This window comes from Zonotrichia albicollis, chromosome Z (assembly GCF_047830755.1).
Source record: "Zonotrichia albicollis isolate bZonAlb1 chromosome Z, bZonAlb1.hap1, whole genome shotgun sequence".
NCBI lineage: Eukaryota > Metazoa > Chordata > Aves > Passeriformes > Passerellidae > Zonotrichia > Zonotrichia albicollis.
This window is the reverse complement of record NC_133860.1, coordinates 56589987-56604163: the sequence shown is the minus strand read 5'-3', so window position 1 is coordinate 56604163 and position 14177 is coordinate 56589987. Positions and strand designations below refer to the sequence as shown.

At 35.6% G+C, this 14177-nt stretch overlaps 1 protein-coding gene across 9 annotated transcripts in view; it reads right to left on the bottom strand.

Annotated features, from left to right (window-relative positions):
• AOPEP (aminopeptidase O (putative)) overlaps window positions 1-14177 on the bottom strand; it is a 185570-nt gene that overhangs the window by 65491 nt on the left and 105902 nt on the right. For 7 of the 9 annotated variants that reach the window (XR_003381046.2, XR_012578253.1, XM_026795184.2 and 4 more), the window contains one exon: window positions 13913-13996. The exons of the other annotated variants lie outside the window; for them this stretch is intronic. Coding sequence is in view for 5 of the 7 variants with exons in the window: in XM_026795184.2 (XP_026650985.2) it covers window positions 13913-13996 (84 nt within the window). In the remaining 2 variants the exon portion in view is untranslated. The remainder of the gene's footprint in view (window positions 1-13912; window positions 13997-14177) is intronic. 9 annotated transcript variants of the gene reach the window in all.

Genomic DNA, 14177 nt, shown 5'->3' with positions numbered 1-14177 from the left:
GAAAATAAAAGGACTGATTTTGCAAGGTGGAGAGACTGACTTCATGATTATGTCACTATCTTTCATTTCCTTCTAAGAACCCAGTGATGTTAATTCTGCCATAAGAAAGTGATTAATCCAGCAGGAACCATGAAGAAGACTAAGTAGATAGACAGTTGCCAGAACTTATAACTATTTTCCCTAATCACACATCAATCTCAACTTGTCAAAGAGCTATTTTCAAAGCATAGCACAATTTGGTATTGGGAAAAAAATGACATTCGAGGGGTCATTTCAATGTTTAATAGAGACTTCTGCCTGGAATGGCATGGGACAATCATTATGCCATGATTCTCATGCACAATATGACTCAAAATATTAGCAAAAATATCAGCAGCAGCCTGCCACAAAGAATAGCAGCAATATACACCTAAATAAAGCCATGGAAATGAATAGCAAGTACTTTTGATCACCACCACACAACAGAAGATGTTTGCCAAAGTATGTTAAAGTACTGCAAAAACACAAAAAAAACCAGAAAAAAACCCAAAACCAAACCCCAAAACATTGTCTGGTTGAAATTCCGTTGAAACCATTGTCTGGTTGAATGGAATAGTTGCCTGAAATTTCAGGTGTTTAAAAAAAAAGGAAGCCCTTTTTTGAGGTGAAATCCTCAAACAAGGATAACCTGCACAAAGAAGTTTGAGGGAGGGGTGTTTTTTTTTTATTTTAAACATATTAAGGCTGTCTTTTTATCTATGTCCCTTCAAATCATATAAGAGCTCTTTGTATCCTAGATATATTTTTTGACCACTGATTTGCATCACTGTTGCCCATTTTGCTAGTCATGTGCTTCATAAAAACTTCACAAATAATGCTTGTGTTGTAACCATTCCTGATTTAATATGAAAGTCAGAATTTCAGTTCAAACCCTCAGGGAAACTCAGCTGGATTTACTGTAAATCTTTGCCAGTGCTTTGGAAAGAGTCTGCATAGCAAAACACCCACCCAAATCCACTCTTAACTAAGCCAAGATGGCAATAAATTCAATAAACTGGAAAAAGAAAAGTCACTACACTATAAGCTAGCTTCCAGAACAGGAAGAACATCTTCAAATGGACATTCTCTTCATACATCTTTTAATTCTCATCCCCCAACTCCTAACATTGAAATCAAATGCAATATAAGTAGACAAATTCTCCTTACCTGTAACTTCAAACAACTTTACTTCTGTGTCCTGTTCTGAAGTGCTTTACAGGCACTAGTAGGGGTTGTTTGCAAATTCCCACAGAAACAGAACCCAGAAGTGGAAAACGGGGGTGCTTGCTAGGGAGGTTGAACACAAACCGAAAACCTTGGAGCTTCAAGTTTCCTTCTACAGTTACAGAATCACAGATTACCCTGACCTAGAAGGACAAAGTCCACAAAGTCCACAAGGACCAAGTCCAGCTACTGGCCCTGCATAGCACCATCCCCAAAAGTCACACCATGTGCCTGACAACATTATCCGAAGATTTCTTGAACTCAACCAGGCTGGTGCTGTGACCACTTCCCTGGGGATCCTGTTCCCGTGCCCAACCACCCTCTGGGGAAGAACCTTTTTCTAACATCCAACCTAAACCCGCACTGACACAGCTTCAAGCCATTCCCTGGGGCCCTGTCACTGTCACCTCAGAGGAGAGATCAGTGCCTGCCCCTCCTCTTCCCCTCATGAGGAAGCTGTACCTGCAGTGAGGCCTGTCCTCAGTCTCCTCTTCTCCAGGCTGAACAGACCAAGCAGCCTCAGCTGCTCGTCGTATAGCAAAACCCTCAACACCTGGGGGTGAGGCCACCCCAGCTCAGAGCAGAGCAGACAATCCCCCTTCTTGCCCAGCTGGCAATGCTGTCTGTGCCTGAAGCACCCCAGGGTAGCCTCCTGGCCAACCTATCCTTTCCTTTCTTCCTTTCCTATGCCTACCTGGATCTCCTCAGACAACATGTGAGTAGCAATGAGCATTGTGAAATCTCAAGGATATTATTTGTGTTGATAATAATGAGTCATAATAATGAGTCACTTCACATATTGTGACTCAGAAATTTATTAAAATTTTCAATATAATCAGAATCACAATAATGAAGGTGATGGTATATTGATCGAACTTTTCTCATTTTCCTGTTTTTCCTCTGTATAATCAGTACTCAGCTATTCTGTTGGGAGGTTTATTTTCTACCTGTAAATGAGTAATCTAGAGTTCATGTTTCAGCATCCATAACAAGATTTTTATAAATTTTAACAGATACTCACAATGTTTCTGGCCAAGTAAAACTCACTAGTCTTCAAAAGTAACTTTTCCAATGCAGATTTTCTGAGTCACGGGGGATTTTTATTTTGTCATAAAAAGACATTTTTATAACACTTTATGCATTTGGCTTATTCTGTTTTGATGGTAGTAGAAACATTCAGATCAAGATGACTCAAGATAAGCTGAAAAGCCGTAACTTTTCACTGATGAAAGGAATGTAGTCAAACACTGATTACCACGTGATTTAGACACCATCACATTGTATTGAACATAGATTTAGGTATGATAGTGAAAAGTTTACGCGTAGCCTAAAGAACACAATTCCCTTAATTGAAACCATCCGTCTTGCTCTAACACCAGCAATGACAAACGAAAACTCCATGAACTCTCTCATTTACCAAAATCAGTATGTTTTACAAATACTATCTTACCATCACAAGTAACAAAACACTTAGATAAGAATATTTTTAGTTTACAAAGATGCAGAACTTGAAACTTCTTACCCTTCTGCATAGCACAGCTCATTTGTGTGGTACAAGAAAGGATAGTAATCTGTAATTCAGCAGCCTACGCATGGTTAAGACAACATCCATGTACAAGTTTCACACATTTTAAGGCTGTAAATGGAATGAGGAGCAATGGTAGGTGCTAGAGAAACACAGTGATGCACTCAGTTTCTTTTTATTCTAGTAAAAGTGAGACATCAACTAAAACAGCAGCAGCTCCATGATGGAGGTGTAAAGATGCACTGGGAGCAATAGCTCACTTCTCAGATGGATGTGTAAATAGAAAATAAGCATAATATAAACTAAAAACGAAACCAGAATCGCTGACTCCTAACTGCTCAGCCATCTTTCTGTCACAGCAAATATGATGTAATAAAGACAACACAATTATAGAGCTAGGAAGTGATCTTTTACACACGTGCAAACTAGAAAGCAATAAATCAAAACACTTTGTGATTGAGGCACGTTATGAGAAGAATCATGGATACACAGGGTAGCACTTTCTTCTATACCCAAGCAGTTAATGTATGAAAACCCAGTATAAATTCAAGTCTCTGAGTACTTTTATTGAAAACAACAACAAAAACAAAACAAACAACAACAACAAAAAAACCCACACAAAAAAACCCAAAAGAGGCATCAAAATGTAACAAAAAATTTCAAACACATGGCACTATTGAAGAATAAACAATACTGCTTTCAGGCCTAGCCAAGGGATTACCGTTACATAGAGAAATCAAGGCTGACTTCTAAAAATCTAAAAATAATTCTAAGAATGCTTCCCATCTCTATTCTCTGGACAAGAGAAAACAAATGAAGAGACTTAGTGTCTACATGCCATCTAGGTCAGTGGTATTGCACAACCTTCCTTTCAAAAACACTTCAAACAAATTCCTGTATGGGATATTCACAGGCTTTAACTGATTAAAAACAAGTGCAAGATATGAAATATCCTCTGGAAGTACAAAACAGGTCTTTTTTGAGAAAAAGGCCCTGTCTTCCTCATGAAGCAAAAGAGAATCTGACAGTCTGACCAGATACTTTCTATTAAATACAACTCGTTAAATATTTACTCGCATGCCACTTTATACCAGAAGGTTGGATAGCTACACAAAACATTCACACAAGACTTTAATTCTGCATTTCTCACATAAGTTGTGAAGCAACACACATCACGAGGATAAATACACCTCGGTAGCAAAGGGCCATGTAATGCTATTTTCTTTATCATGAGCTCCAACTCTCTACTACCTCCAAATTAATAAAACAGGAACAGACTTGCCATCATAACTCTTTCTATGCTGTGAAGACATAACACATGGGAACATTTCTGACTTCTGGCTGAAGTCAGAACACCTTATCACACTATGCCTGAAAGGTTCACTATCAAAAATTTTTGGACTGAAAAAGCCCATGAGTTAGCAACCTTTTATTAATTATTTTATTCTCCCTTTGCATTAAAGGCTACAGGCTGCACACACACATTCAAACAAAAACAAAAAGGTAAACAGTTGTCCATTAAATTATTATAATTTAAAACAGACTCAAAGCAAACACCTATATTGATACTTATAATCTAAAGTCACTGTAGCTGAAATTCATTACTAGAAAGTATGTTCTATTACAATATTATTATTGATAATCCTCCCATGCTCAAGATCATTTCAACTGCTTTGCTTATGCACTGGTCCCTTCATAGTACTGAGTAAGTGAAGTCACAGTTCTAGCTATGACTGATCTGTTCTCATCTATGCTGCAGGCTAAAATATCACCAACCTGTACGCATTTTGGTGCAGAGAAGACTAAGTGCTTCATGGAAGAATGCATGGCTCAATTCTATCTGTAATACAGACAGCCTTCAACTTAAGGTTTGTGTTGGGTCATGTATCCTTGTCATGCCCAACTTCCTTAGGTATCTGCAGACAAGCTATCTACTATCTCCATGCTTTGGATTATGACCTGCAAAATTGAGATAAACATTCTTATTTCAGTTTTGAAGGACAGAAAATTTTAAAATATATTATGCGTTTTTGAGGTATCTCACACAATGGTAATGAGGTCCTTATATAAAAAGTAGTTGGCACTTGTTTAGTTGAAGACATTTTGTAAACACTGAGTTCCATAAAAACTATCTTCACACTACTAGGCAGTATCTTTTGAGTTATCTTAAATGTCTCAATTTCTTTTACGCAACTCTGAGCTGCTGTAAAATTAGGACCAATGCATGTGGTACAGCAGACAAGCATTTTGTTCTCAGGTACACCTCCTCTCCTCTACTGATAAATAAGCATAGTAGTTTTTTCAAATAAGACCAAAGTTTTAATTCCTTGGAAAATATTATGTAGGTTATAAAATAAGGGTGGGAATTAAAACAAAAGTATGGTATATTAATTATATTGACCATCAAGAGATTCAAAATGCACCTTCCTTTCACATATTCCCATCTATAAAAACAGGTAAATTGAAATCACTCTCCCTGGCTTCCCAAGCCCTTCAGGCAATCACTTGTCCTAAATATGAACACATGTGCTGCTTGTGTTCCACATCAGACAAAATTAACATTTTTTTACTTCCTTCTGGAAGCATTTGAAAACCTAAAAGGTTTACTCAGGGAAACATATGCTGTCAAAAAATAGACCATATTTATCAAGCAACAATGAAGGTATATTTGGGTGATAGACCAAGAATTCCATCTTGCATGAACTGGCATACACTCAGAAGGGAACCTACTTTTGCTTTAACAAGCAGTCTCTCTTTAACAAGCCAAACAGGAGTGAAGAAAGTGCAGGACATAAAAGGAAACTGAGCTTTCAACAAATTGATTCTACAGTTATTGTCTCTCAAACATTATCTGCCCTCTGCCAAAGGTGTCATCTATGCTGTGAAATTTAGATACACAGATAAATAGATATCTTTAAAAATATTGACAAATATCCCCCAGTTAAAAACTCTCTGGGCAATTAGGAGAAATCAAACCTCCTCTTCAATGAGGAAGTGATCACTTCAAAAGTAAATCTTGAGGATGAATAACTAAGGCCTGGTTCAGCAAAACATTTTATATATTAATAGCTTCACCATGTTTGTCAGAAGTACAGCCAAAGCACAGAGAAACCAAGTTAAACAAAAACAAGACAACTATAGTTACTGCATAACTGGCACTACATGTAATTTTTTTCTTTGAAATAAACAGGATCCTGAGCATGGAAACATTTAATACTCTCTAGCTGTACTTAATTTTCTTTTGAAATATGGATGACAGAACATGAGACCCTCATCCATGTTCCATGCTAAATCCTAAGATTTTTCACTTCGGTATTTATGACTGAAGAAGAAAACCAACTGTAAGACAAATTCTTTACATGGTATCCAGCACATTTAGAGCATGCAGCCTGAAGAGTATGCAAAATATAGTTCATAAACCCAAAACATTAAATTTTTTAAGAAGCAAAAGTACTGGAATCCAAATTTCAACAAGGAATTTGTGTCTCATGACCAAACCGTCTCATAGACTCAAAGTGGCAACAAAAGTTGGGACAGTCATATCGTCTTCCTCTTTACACATCTGTTAGGATTACCAAAAATGATGGAACTCACACATCTGCATTGCTTTTCTGTGGGCTTTTCCCACAACATCTCTTAAGGAACATGGTTGGTGTAGAGCTCTAAAAACTTTAATTGAAAATGCCCAGTGAAAGCCTATATTTAAGACAGAAATGGGAAAAAGATATCCAGAGCAAGGTAATTGCCTAACCTTTAGTTTCAGAAAACAATTTTTCCAGATAAAAATAAAAGCTTTTCTCAAAAAATCACTATGAGCTCTAGCACATAATGAGGACAAAAAAAAATCTTGTGGTTAATTAAGCAAATTGTCACTGGCAATAATTTTTAAATCAAAACTATGTAAATTTAAGTGTATATACATATATATATGTATATATACATATATGTATATACACTCTATAAATACACACACATATATATACAGACACATATATGTTTATCTGTACAAACAAACACACGTAATGTTAAGAAGTAGTCTAGTTTCAAATGTTGGTACAGGTTTCACAAAACCTGCATGGGAAGCATGTGATGGGATGTATGTATATACACTCTATAAATACACACACATATATATACAGACACATATATGTTTATCTGTACAAACAAACACACGTAATGTTAAGAAGTAGTCTAGTTTCAAATGTTGGTACAGGTTTCACAAAACCTGCATGGGAAGCATGTGATGGGATGAGTTAGACAGTCGTGATCAGTCACTTGGTTTGTGTCCACATGAAAAGTAACACAAGAAAATATATGCAGCACAGACCAAATGTAAAATTTACACACCTTTATGAATTTAATCCTGTCCATTTAGTTAAAGCAACAAAGAATGCATTTGCTTTTAACTGCGAGCTACCTTCCGCCTCCAAAAGAGCTTCTTAGGGGACTCTAGGGGAAGGAGATAATGACAGTATTTTAAGTTGTACCCATGACTACTTTTAGTACTGTGGCCATGAAAAAACAGATTGAGAACTACCAAAACCTTTTTAACAGGTTATGCAAAAGGCCAAGCCTTTACCTTTTGTGCTTGTACATTACTTTAAAAAACAATATCGGCACTTATGACTACTACACATGTGCTTTTACAATATAGCATGTGAACATAAACCAAACAGAAAACAGACATACAATGAGGACAATAGCTAAGATCAGTCATCAAAAAAAACTTAAGTCTATTTATGTCAATGTGTAATAAATAAAAGATTGAAATAAAACACATGTAAAACTGAAATAAAGCACACATTTGAGCCAACAGACCAATAAGCCTCCTTAGGAGTCATTATAGTCAATCACATCAAGAAGAACCTGGGGACATTTAAATCAAGGAGATTATTCAGCTGGCATGCACAAGTGTATATTCTCAGCTAATAAAAAATCTATAGGAAAAATCTGTAGGAGAAAACTTATGGAGTATTTGAATGCAGTGCACCACTTTTTTCCAAATGTGGTATGCTGCCCCAGTTGCAAATGCCCTGAAAGGGACAGCCTTCTTTCTGCTCCCAGAACTCACTACATCACCACTCAGAATTCACTGTGTAAACATTGGTGGAGGCATACACTTGCAAAATATTAAAAACTATCAAGTGCTTTTTGGCTTTTTTTTCTATTTGAGAAAGAATAAAACTGTTCTCACATTTCCCATTTCCCGTCTTATTAAAGACAAAACTTCTTTTTATTAAGCTAAGGTATGAATGATCATGTTTCAACCACCAAAAAAATAGGGCTTTATAACGAGAAACAACAGCAGACTGAAAGAGTTAGGGGCAGCAGTCAATCCCAGTAGTGTAGCTCTAGATAGCACCATATGGGAACATACACAAACACAACCTTAAAAGTGCTCCCTCACAAATGTGTAACTAATTCTTCCTACAAATCAAAAGCAATAAACCCCTCCACTGAAACTGCCTTTTTCTGCCTTTCTGGACAAACCTTGTATTTTACAACACAGTGGCCTTAATCTACCGTTGCACAGGATGGTTGCTTACTTGGACAACTATAATTAACAGTGATGTAAATATCTGCAAACTTTAAACTATTTCAAGACATAACCATACTGACCTGAGGTCTCCTAATTTAGATATGGTCATCTCAGAGTCAGAAAGGGAGCAGAAAAATTCACATAAGCATGGGGATAAGTTGCCTCATTGATCTAAAAATGTAGCCTCATGAGAACATCCACTTTTTGACAACACGTATCTGGGAAGCTCCATATGAAAAGCAATTCCTTACTAAGAGGGATGGGTGCTACTGTAAAGAAAACTATGATTCTGGCATACCACTACTGGAAATAAGATACAGCTGATACTGTGGTTAGGACTGGACTATTAAAAAAATACTAAACCAAAAATTTCACTCTCGTTGTTTTGGTTTGGTTTGGTTTGGTTTTTTTTACACACAGACACAGTATTTTCTTGTTCTATTAGATGTTTCTTAGGTGAATTCTGAAGCAGCACTATCCTAAAAAACAATAGTTCTTTAGAAAAGCACAATTTAAAAGTTTATAAATAATTCACAAATACAAATATTTTTAGGAACGAAGAACTAATACTAAAATTGTTTATTTCCAATGGCCTGAAATTATATTTTTATGTACTCATTAAAAAAGTTTTTAAATGACAGTGCGTATTTCCCAGGCAGCTTAACAACACTTAATGCAAATCAGATCTTGTACATGAGCTGGGAAAAATTTACCATTCAAATTTCTGAGTGAGAAAGGAATTAAATGTTTTCTGTAATCAGTGAAGCCCAGTGTACAGGGTTCCTAGAAAGTTCTGTGAAATTAACAGAATGTGGTACTGCAAATAACACCACTGGAGCATCTCTAAACAACAATTTAGGATTTTTCACCATGTTTCTCTTAGCTGTTAAGCAGTGCACAAGATCACCAGATTATTTCAGTTTTGATCCTTGCTTTGAACATTAGTTTGGTAGATTCAAATAAAAAAATTCATTTTGACAAACAAAGAATATATGCCAATTAAAGATTTAATGTAATTTTTATGCACTGTATGACAATAGTTGTTACCTGAATTAGCAGAAGCACACCATCCTGAATAAATTTTCTAATCAACTAGAGCTCCTTTATACTACACAGTATTTTTTATCAGTATTTCTTATGAGACTTCAAAATATTTTCTACTTGCAGTATAACAAGACAACTCATTTTAGCGAATGACAAGATTTGTTTCTTGTGTTCCACTTATGGTGGTGAATTCATTATTAAAGGGCAAAGATAGCATTTATCATTAGTCATATGTATCACAACTAGATTGGGGGTTTTATTTTTTATTTAAACTTGAAAGCAATATCCACAAAGTCATTTATGGTCAGGTTATTAAGAGAGGTTAAATATTGACAACTATAAGTTTCTGGAGTGACGCAAAGGATCAATAGCAACAACCAATAGGAAAAAAAGTCAAAGTCACATTGCTAGAAAAACTAGCAGACAAACTTTAAACACAAGTAAACAGTATTTCTGAGAAAGCAGCAGAAATTATTCTAGAAAAGTTGACTCACTCTCTGAAGTTTCAGTATACAATCAAACTAAAACTGAAACAGTCAAATGCAATTTTGATCATATGCAGGAAACATGTTCCTTATCTAGTATGAATATATATGCATGCTTATTTCAGTGTTTTTCCTAAATCCTGTGTATCCTTGTTATCTCATCTGATGACACTTTTTATACTACTGAAATATGATCAAATCAGCTTTTATGTTTTGACACTGAACGTCATGTAAAAGGGAATTAGTCTTCTAGCGAAAAGATGTTTCTCCCCAGTAGATAGACATGGCACACCACAATTCCACTAGTCTGACTAAAAGATCATTTTCTTCTGCCTAACACGGACAGGACAACAGAATCTTTTTTTTCAAGCAGACACAGTCAGCTATTAAAACAAACATCATCATCATAACAACACCATTTAACAGTTCTATCATACTCTTCATTATAAAACACTGCTTATTTTAACCAAGTAATTCTTATCAACTCTGTTACACCTTCTCTAAATTTCATATACAAACAGCATTCTGTATTGATTCACATACTGGCTGCTAAATGTGCTGACCAGATAAAGGACAACCTGAAGAGACAGCATAATATTAAATGAAGAGTAAAAAATGCACAAGAATAGAAAGCAGGACAAATGTAGAAATACAAAGGGTAAGCGTGTTTAAGTTTGTGTATGTGTATTCTTACTTATTTTAAGTTTGTGTATGTGTATTCTTACTTATCGTAAGAAGAGTAGTTACAGAGAACTATAAGCAGAAAACACAGTGAGCAAAAGGTAACTTTTTTTCAATTTTTCAGCTTGTTTTTCCATTTTTTTCAAACAGAGAGACTGAAAGTAAATAGAAAGGGGTGAACAATACCAAAGGTGACCAAATGAGTCAAAAGAAGACAGGGAAAGACACGAGGTGTGAAAAAGAAGTAGGAAAGAAAAAATTGACATAAAAGGTGTTAAGAAAATAACACCTTTTTCCATTTCAGAGATAGAACAGCAGTTTCAGAGACAGGACAGCAAAAAGGTTAGAAATTAAAAAAAAGCTTAAAAACAAACAAACAAACAAAAAAAAAACTAAATAAAGAAGAGCAAAAGTATGAGAACCCTCAGCTATTCGGCAAGAAGTCTTGCACACTCTTCGATTCTGTTCCGCTGCCGTAACCCGCCGTGCGATCCGCACTGGAGAGCAGCACCACACCTTCCTACCCAAGCTTCCCCACTGGCTCCTCCTGAGCACACTAAACACTGCAGCCACATCGTTTTATCTAGCACATGGTATTCTCAAATATTTTTTAAATACGTATAAACGTATGTAAAGTCAACTCCTACAAACTTAACTGTTTAGAAGGCAACTTCTTTCAAGAAACAATTCCTCAGCAGTTGTCAGCAACCTTTCCTTCACCATTCTGTTTCACTTATTCCATACAGTTATCTTTCTGTCCTAGATTTTGTACTTGGACACAGGTGCTTTGATTTGGTGGTGACTCAGTATAGCAGTGTCATCCACCTGATATTAGAAATAGGACTTCCAATCACAAAGAAGAAAAATAACAGTGAAAAATTGGACAGCATAGGCACATGAAACCTTAGAGGAAAATCCAACAGCACAGGCAGATGGAAGTTTAGAAGCTACATATAAAAATTTAGTGCTTGTTTTGAAAGTTTAGAAGCCACATTTAATAAGCTGGTGCTTGTTTTGAAAGGATAAGCAAGATCAAAGCAAAGCTCAGTTTTCAAGGTGTAGCAAAATATATCAGTATCCTTATTTTAATCACAGTTGTAATATGAGCTGCTATCAGCTCTACGGCTTCTCTGTTTATTATCACTTGCCTTCTCATCTCCCTCTTCCCACTCAACATCTTTATTTCTATTTCTCTGCTATCTTCAAGGTTGCCTTACTTTTCCATTACATGCTTTTCTCTTTCTTGTTCTCTTGTTTATAAAATACTTTAACTTCTGTATAATGCCATTTCTTCTATAAGTGGACAAAACTAAAAATCAAGAATTCTCATAGAAGAGAGGTTAGCACCATCTACACTGAGTAGGAATTGCACTGGCAAGTCAGGGCTGGAAACCTAGTGCAATCAACTCTGAAACCAAATAATAAAGCTCAGCTAGCACCTCACTCTTTTTTTTCCTCTATTCTCTTACCTGTAACTGTATTGAAAAAGTCACCATTGCAATGGCCAAACTTTTAGGCAACATAAAGAATTCCAAACTCAGTGAACAGTCAGTGGTTGACTATCAAATAAAAGATTATTGTTACGCCTCTTCCTTCCCATGTGGTTAAGTATCTTGCAAATGCAGTATTGTCAGTCTGCATTGGATCTCCATAAATTATTGATACTTATAGATATCAGAAGACAATGGTTATGCTTGCCTTCAATTTTAATTCATATGTCTACTAACAGACCTTGTTCCAGAATTACTGTTTGAAAAAACAATGAGTATATCTTATGTTTACACATCAGGTTTTGCATTTCTATCACTGCAAGGTATATGCTGAAGTTCTCTCTCACAAACTGTGGAACACTTGGAGAACAATATCCTTAATAGAAAAGGAGTTTTATCGGTAGAAAGGAATTTTGCACTAATGAAGCTTTCTCCTATAGAAAGAGACTAGCATTGGTATAACAGCATAAGGCACTTTTAAACCTACTGTTCAGCATACCAGAGGATCTACCATCCTCTTTTAAATGCACCATTTAAAAACTGTTTCAAAATGTATGCAGTCTGGTTTGTATTAGTGTTATCTGTACCATCAATGCAGTTTGCTCACAAATTCCCAAGGCAATACAATTTTTATCTTTAAAAAATCTTCTTCATCTTAGCATAAAATGATTGTAAATAAAAATGCTGCATATACACACAAACACATTGACATACAGAAAATAAACAGAAATGGAATTACCAGGTAAAACAGTTTATGCTATCTCTCTCTATTTAGATGACACTATTCTAAAGCACATCATCACAGAACATCTTTCCTAAATTATGTACTCCACTTACAAAATAAAAGTCGTGAATTAAAGGACGCTACTTGGGAGTTTTTAGCTCATCATGGAGGTGGTAAATCATCCACCCACAACAATGCACTTTGTGGACATTTGTCATAAACTTGCAATGCCCATACTAAGGCAACACATCAGAGGAGCTGGCAGTCGTTCTATCAGGAAGAATTTAGCTACAGAAACAGCAATGATTCATTATGCATTTTAGAAGCACTGTTGAAACAGCAAATCAACACACTACTATTTTAATCCTTTAAAGGTTACAAGAACTTTCAAATACAATAATAATTTTTTTTTCAAAATCAAAACAAGCAAAAAAAATCACAGTTGCCATAACACATTTGGAAGTGCATCTTTATTCACCATTTTGTCCCTCAAGGGGCAGAACACAGCTATTTTGTATCAGCTAACTACTTACCTCTCTACATTGTAATTTAAATTTTCAACTCAAACTTATTGAACATGTCTTTCACAACAGATTAATTAAAATTTACTGATTTAAAACCAGTTTAAATTCAGTTATATTCAGGTTTTTACATCCTCTGTAGTAATTTTAAAAATAATCATCACATTTTAATAAACTGAAATCTATACTACAAATCGATTATTTTCAAACTCACCCTCTGAATGAAGAGTCAACAACACAGTCCAAATATTTTGTTTCAACGTACACATCACATCTACTGTTGTCCAAAAATCTACCATGAAAACTGTCTCTCATCTACCAGTATCTGAAAATAGTGCTTCAGGTCTTGTCAAAAGCTCTTAAGGGCTGTATTTCTCTGCACCCTTGAAAACACCCTTCTCTTTCCTCCTTAGAATGCTCCAGTTAAATACAAATAGATGAAAATTCTGTCTCCTGAACACAGACATCTAAAAAGGCTATTAATTTATTGCCATTGTATCTACATAATGACTCTGAAACTTTATCTTGTAACATCCTTTACAATCATCTTATTGAAGACACTAAGTAACATCTCTACCGAGCTTAAGAAGGCATAATCAGGAAGCTATCTGGATCTTCCGCCCTTTGTCCCATTACACAAACTGACATCATGATTGCTTACCTGCTGGAAAACAACTTCATCCTGCTTCATTTTCTTTTTGCTGCTTTTTCTGATCCTCCGGTTTGTCTGAATCCATTTTGTGACCTGGAGTTCAAAATCATGGTGCTTTTTTAGGTAGAAGAAGCAACCTGATTGTAGTTACTTAGCATTAGATATCTATAAAGACACTCAAGACAACTTTTTCCATTGCTTCACTGGAAAGGAAAAAGCACTTTTCTTCTCTTAAGTGATGTGGTCTGAGGTAAGCTGGTTATACCTGTACATG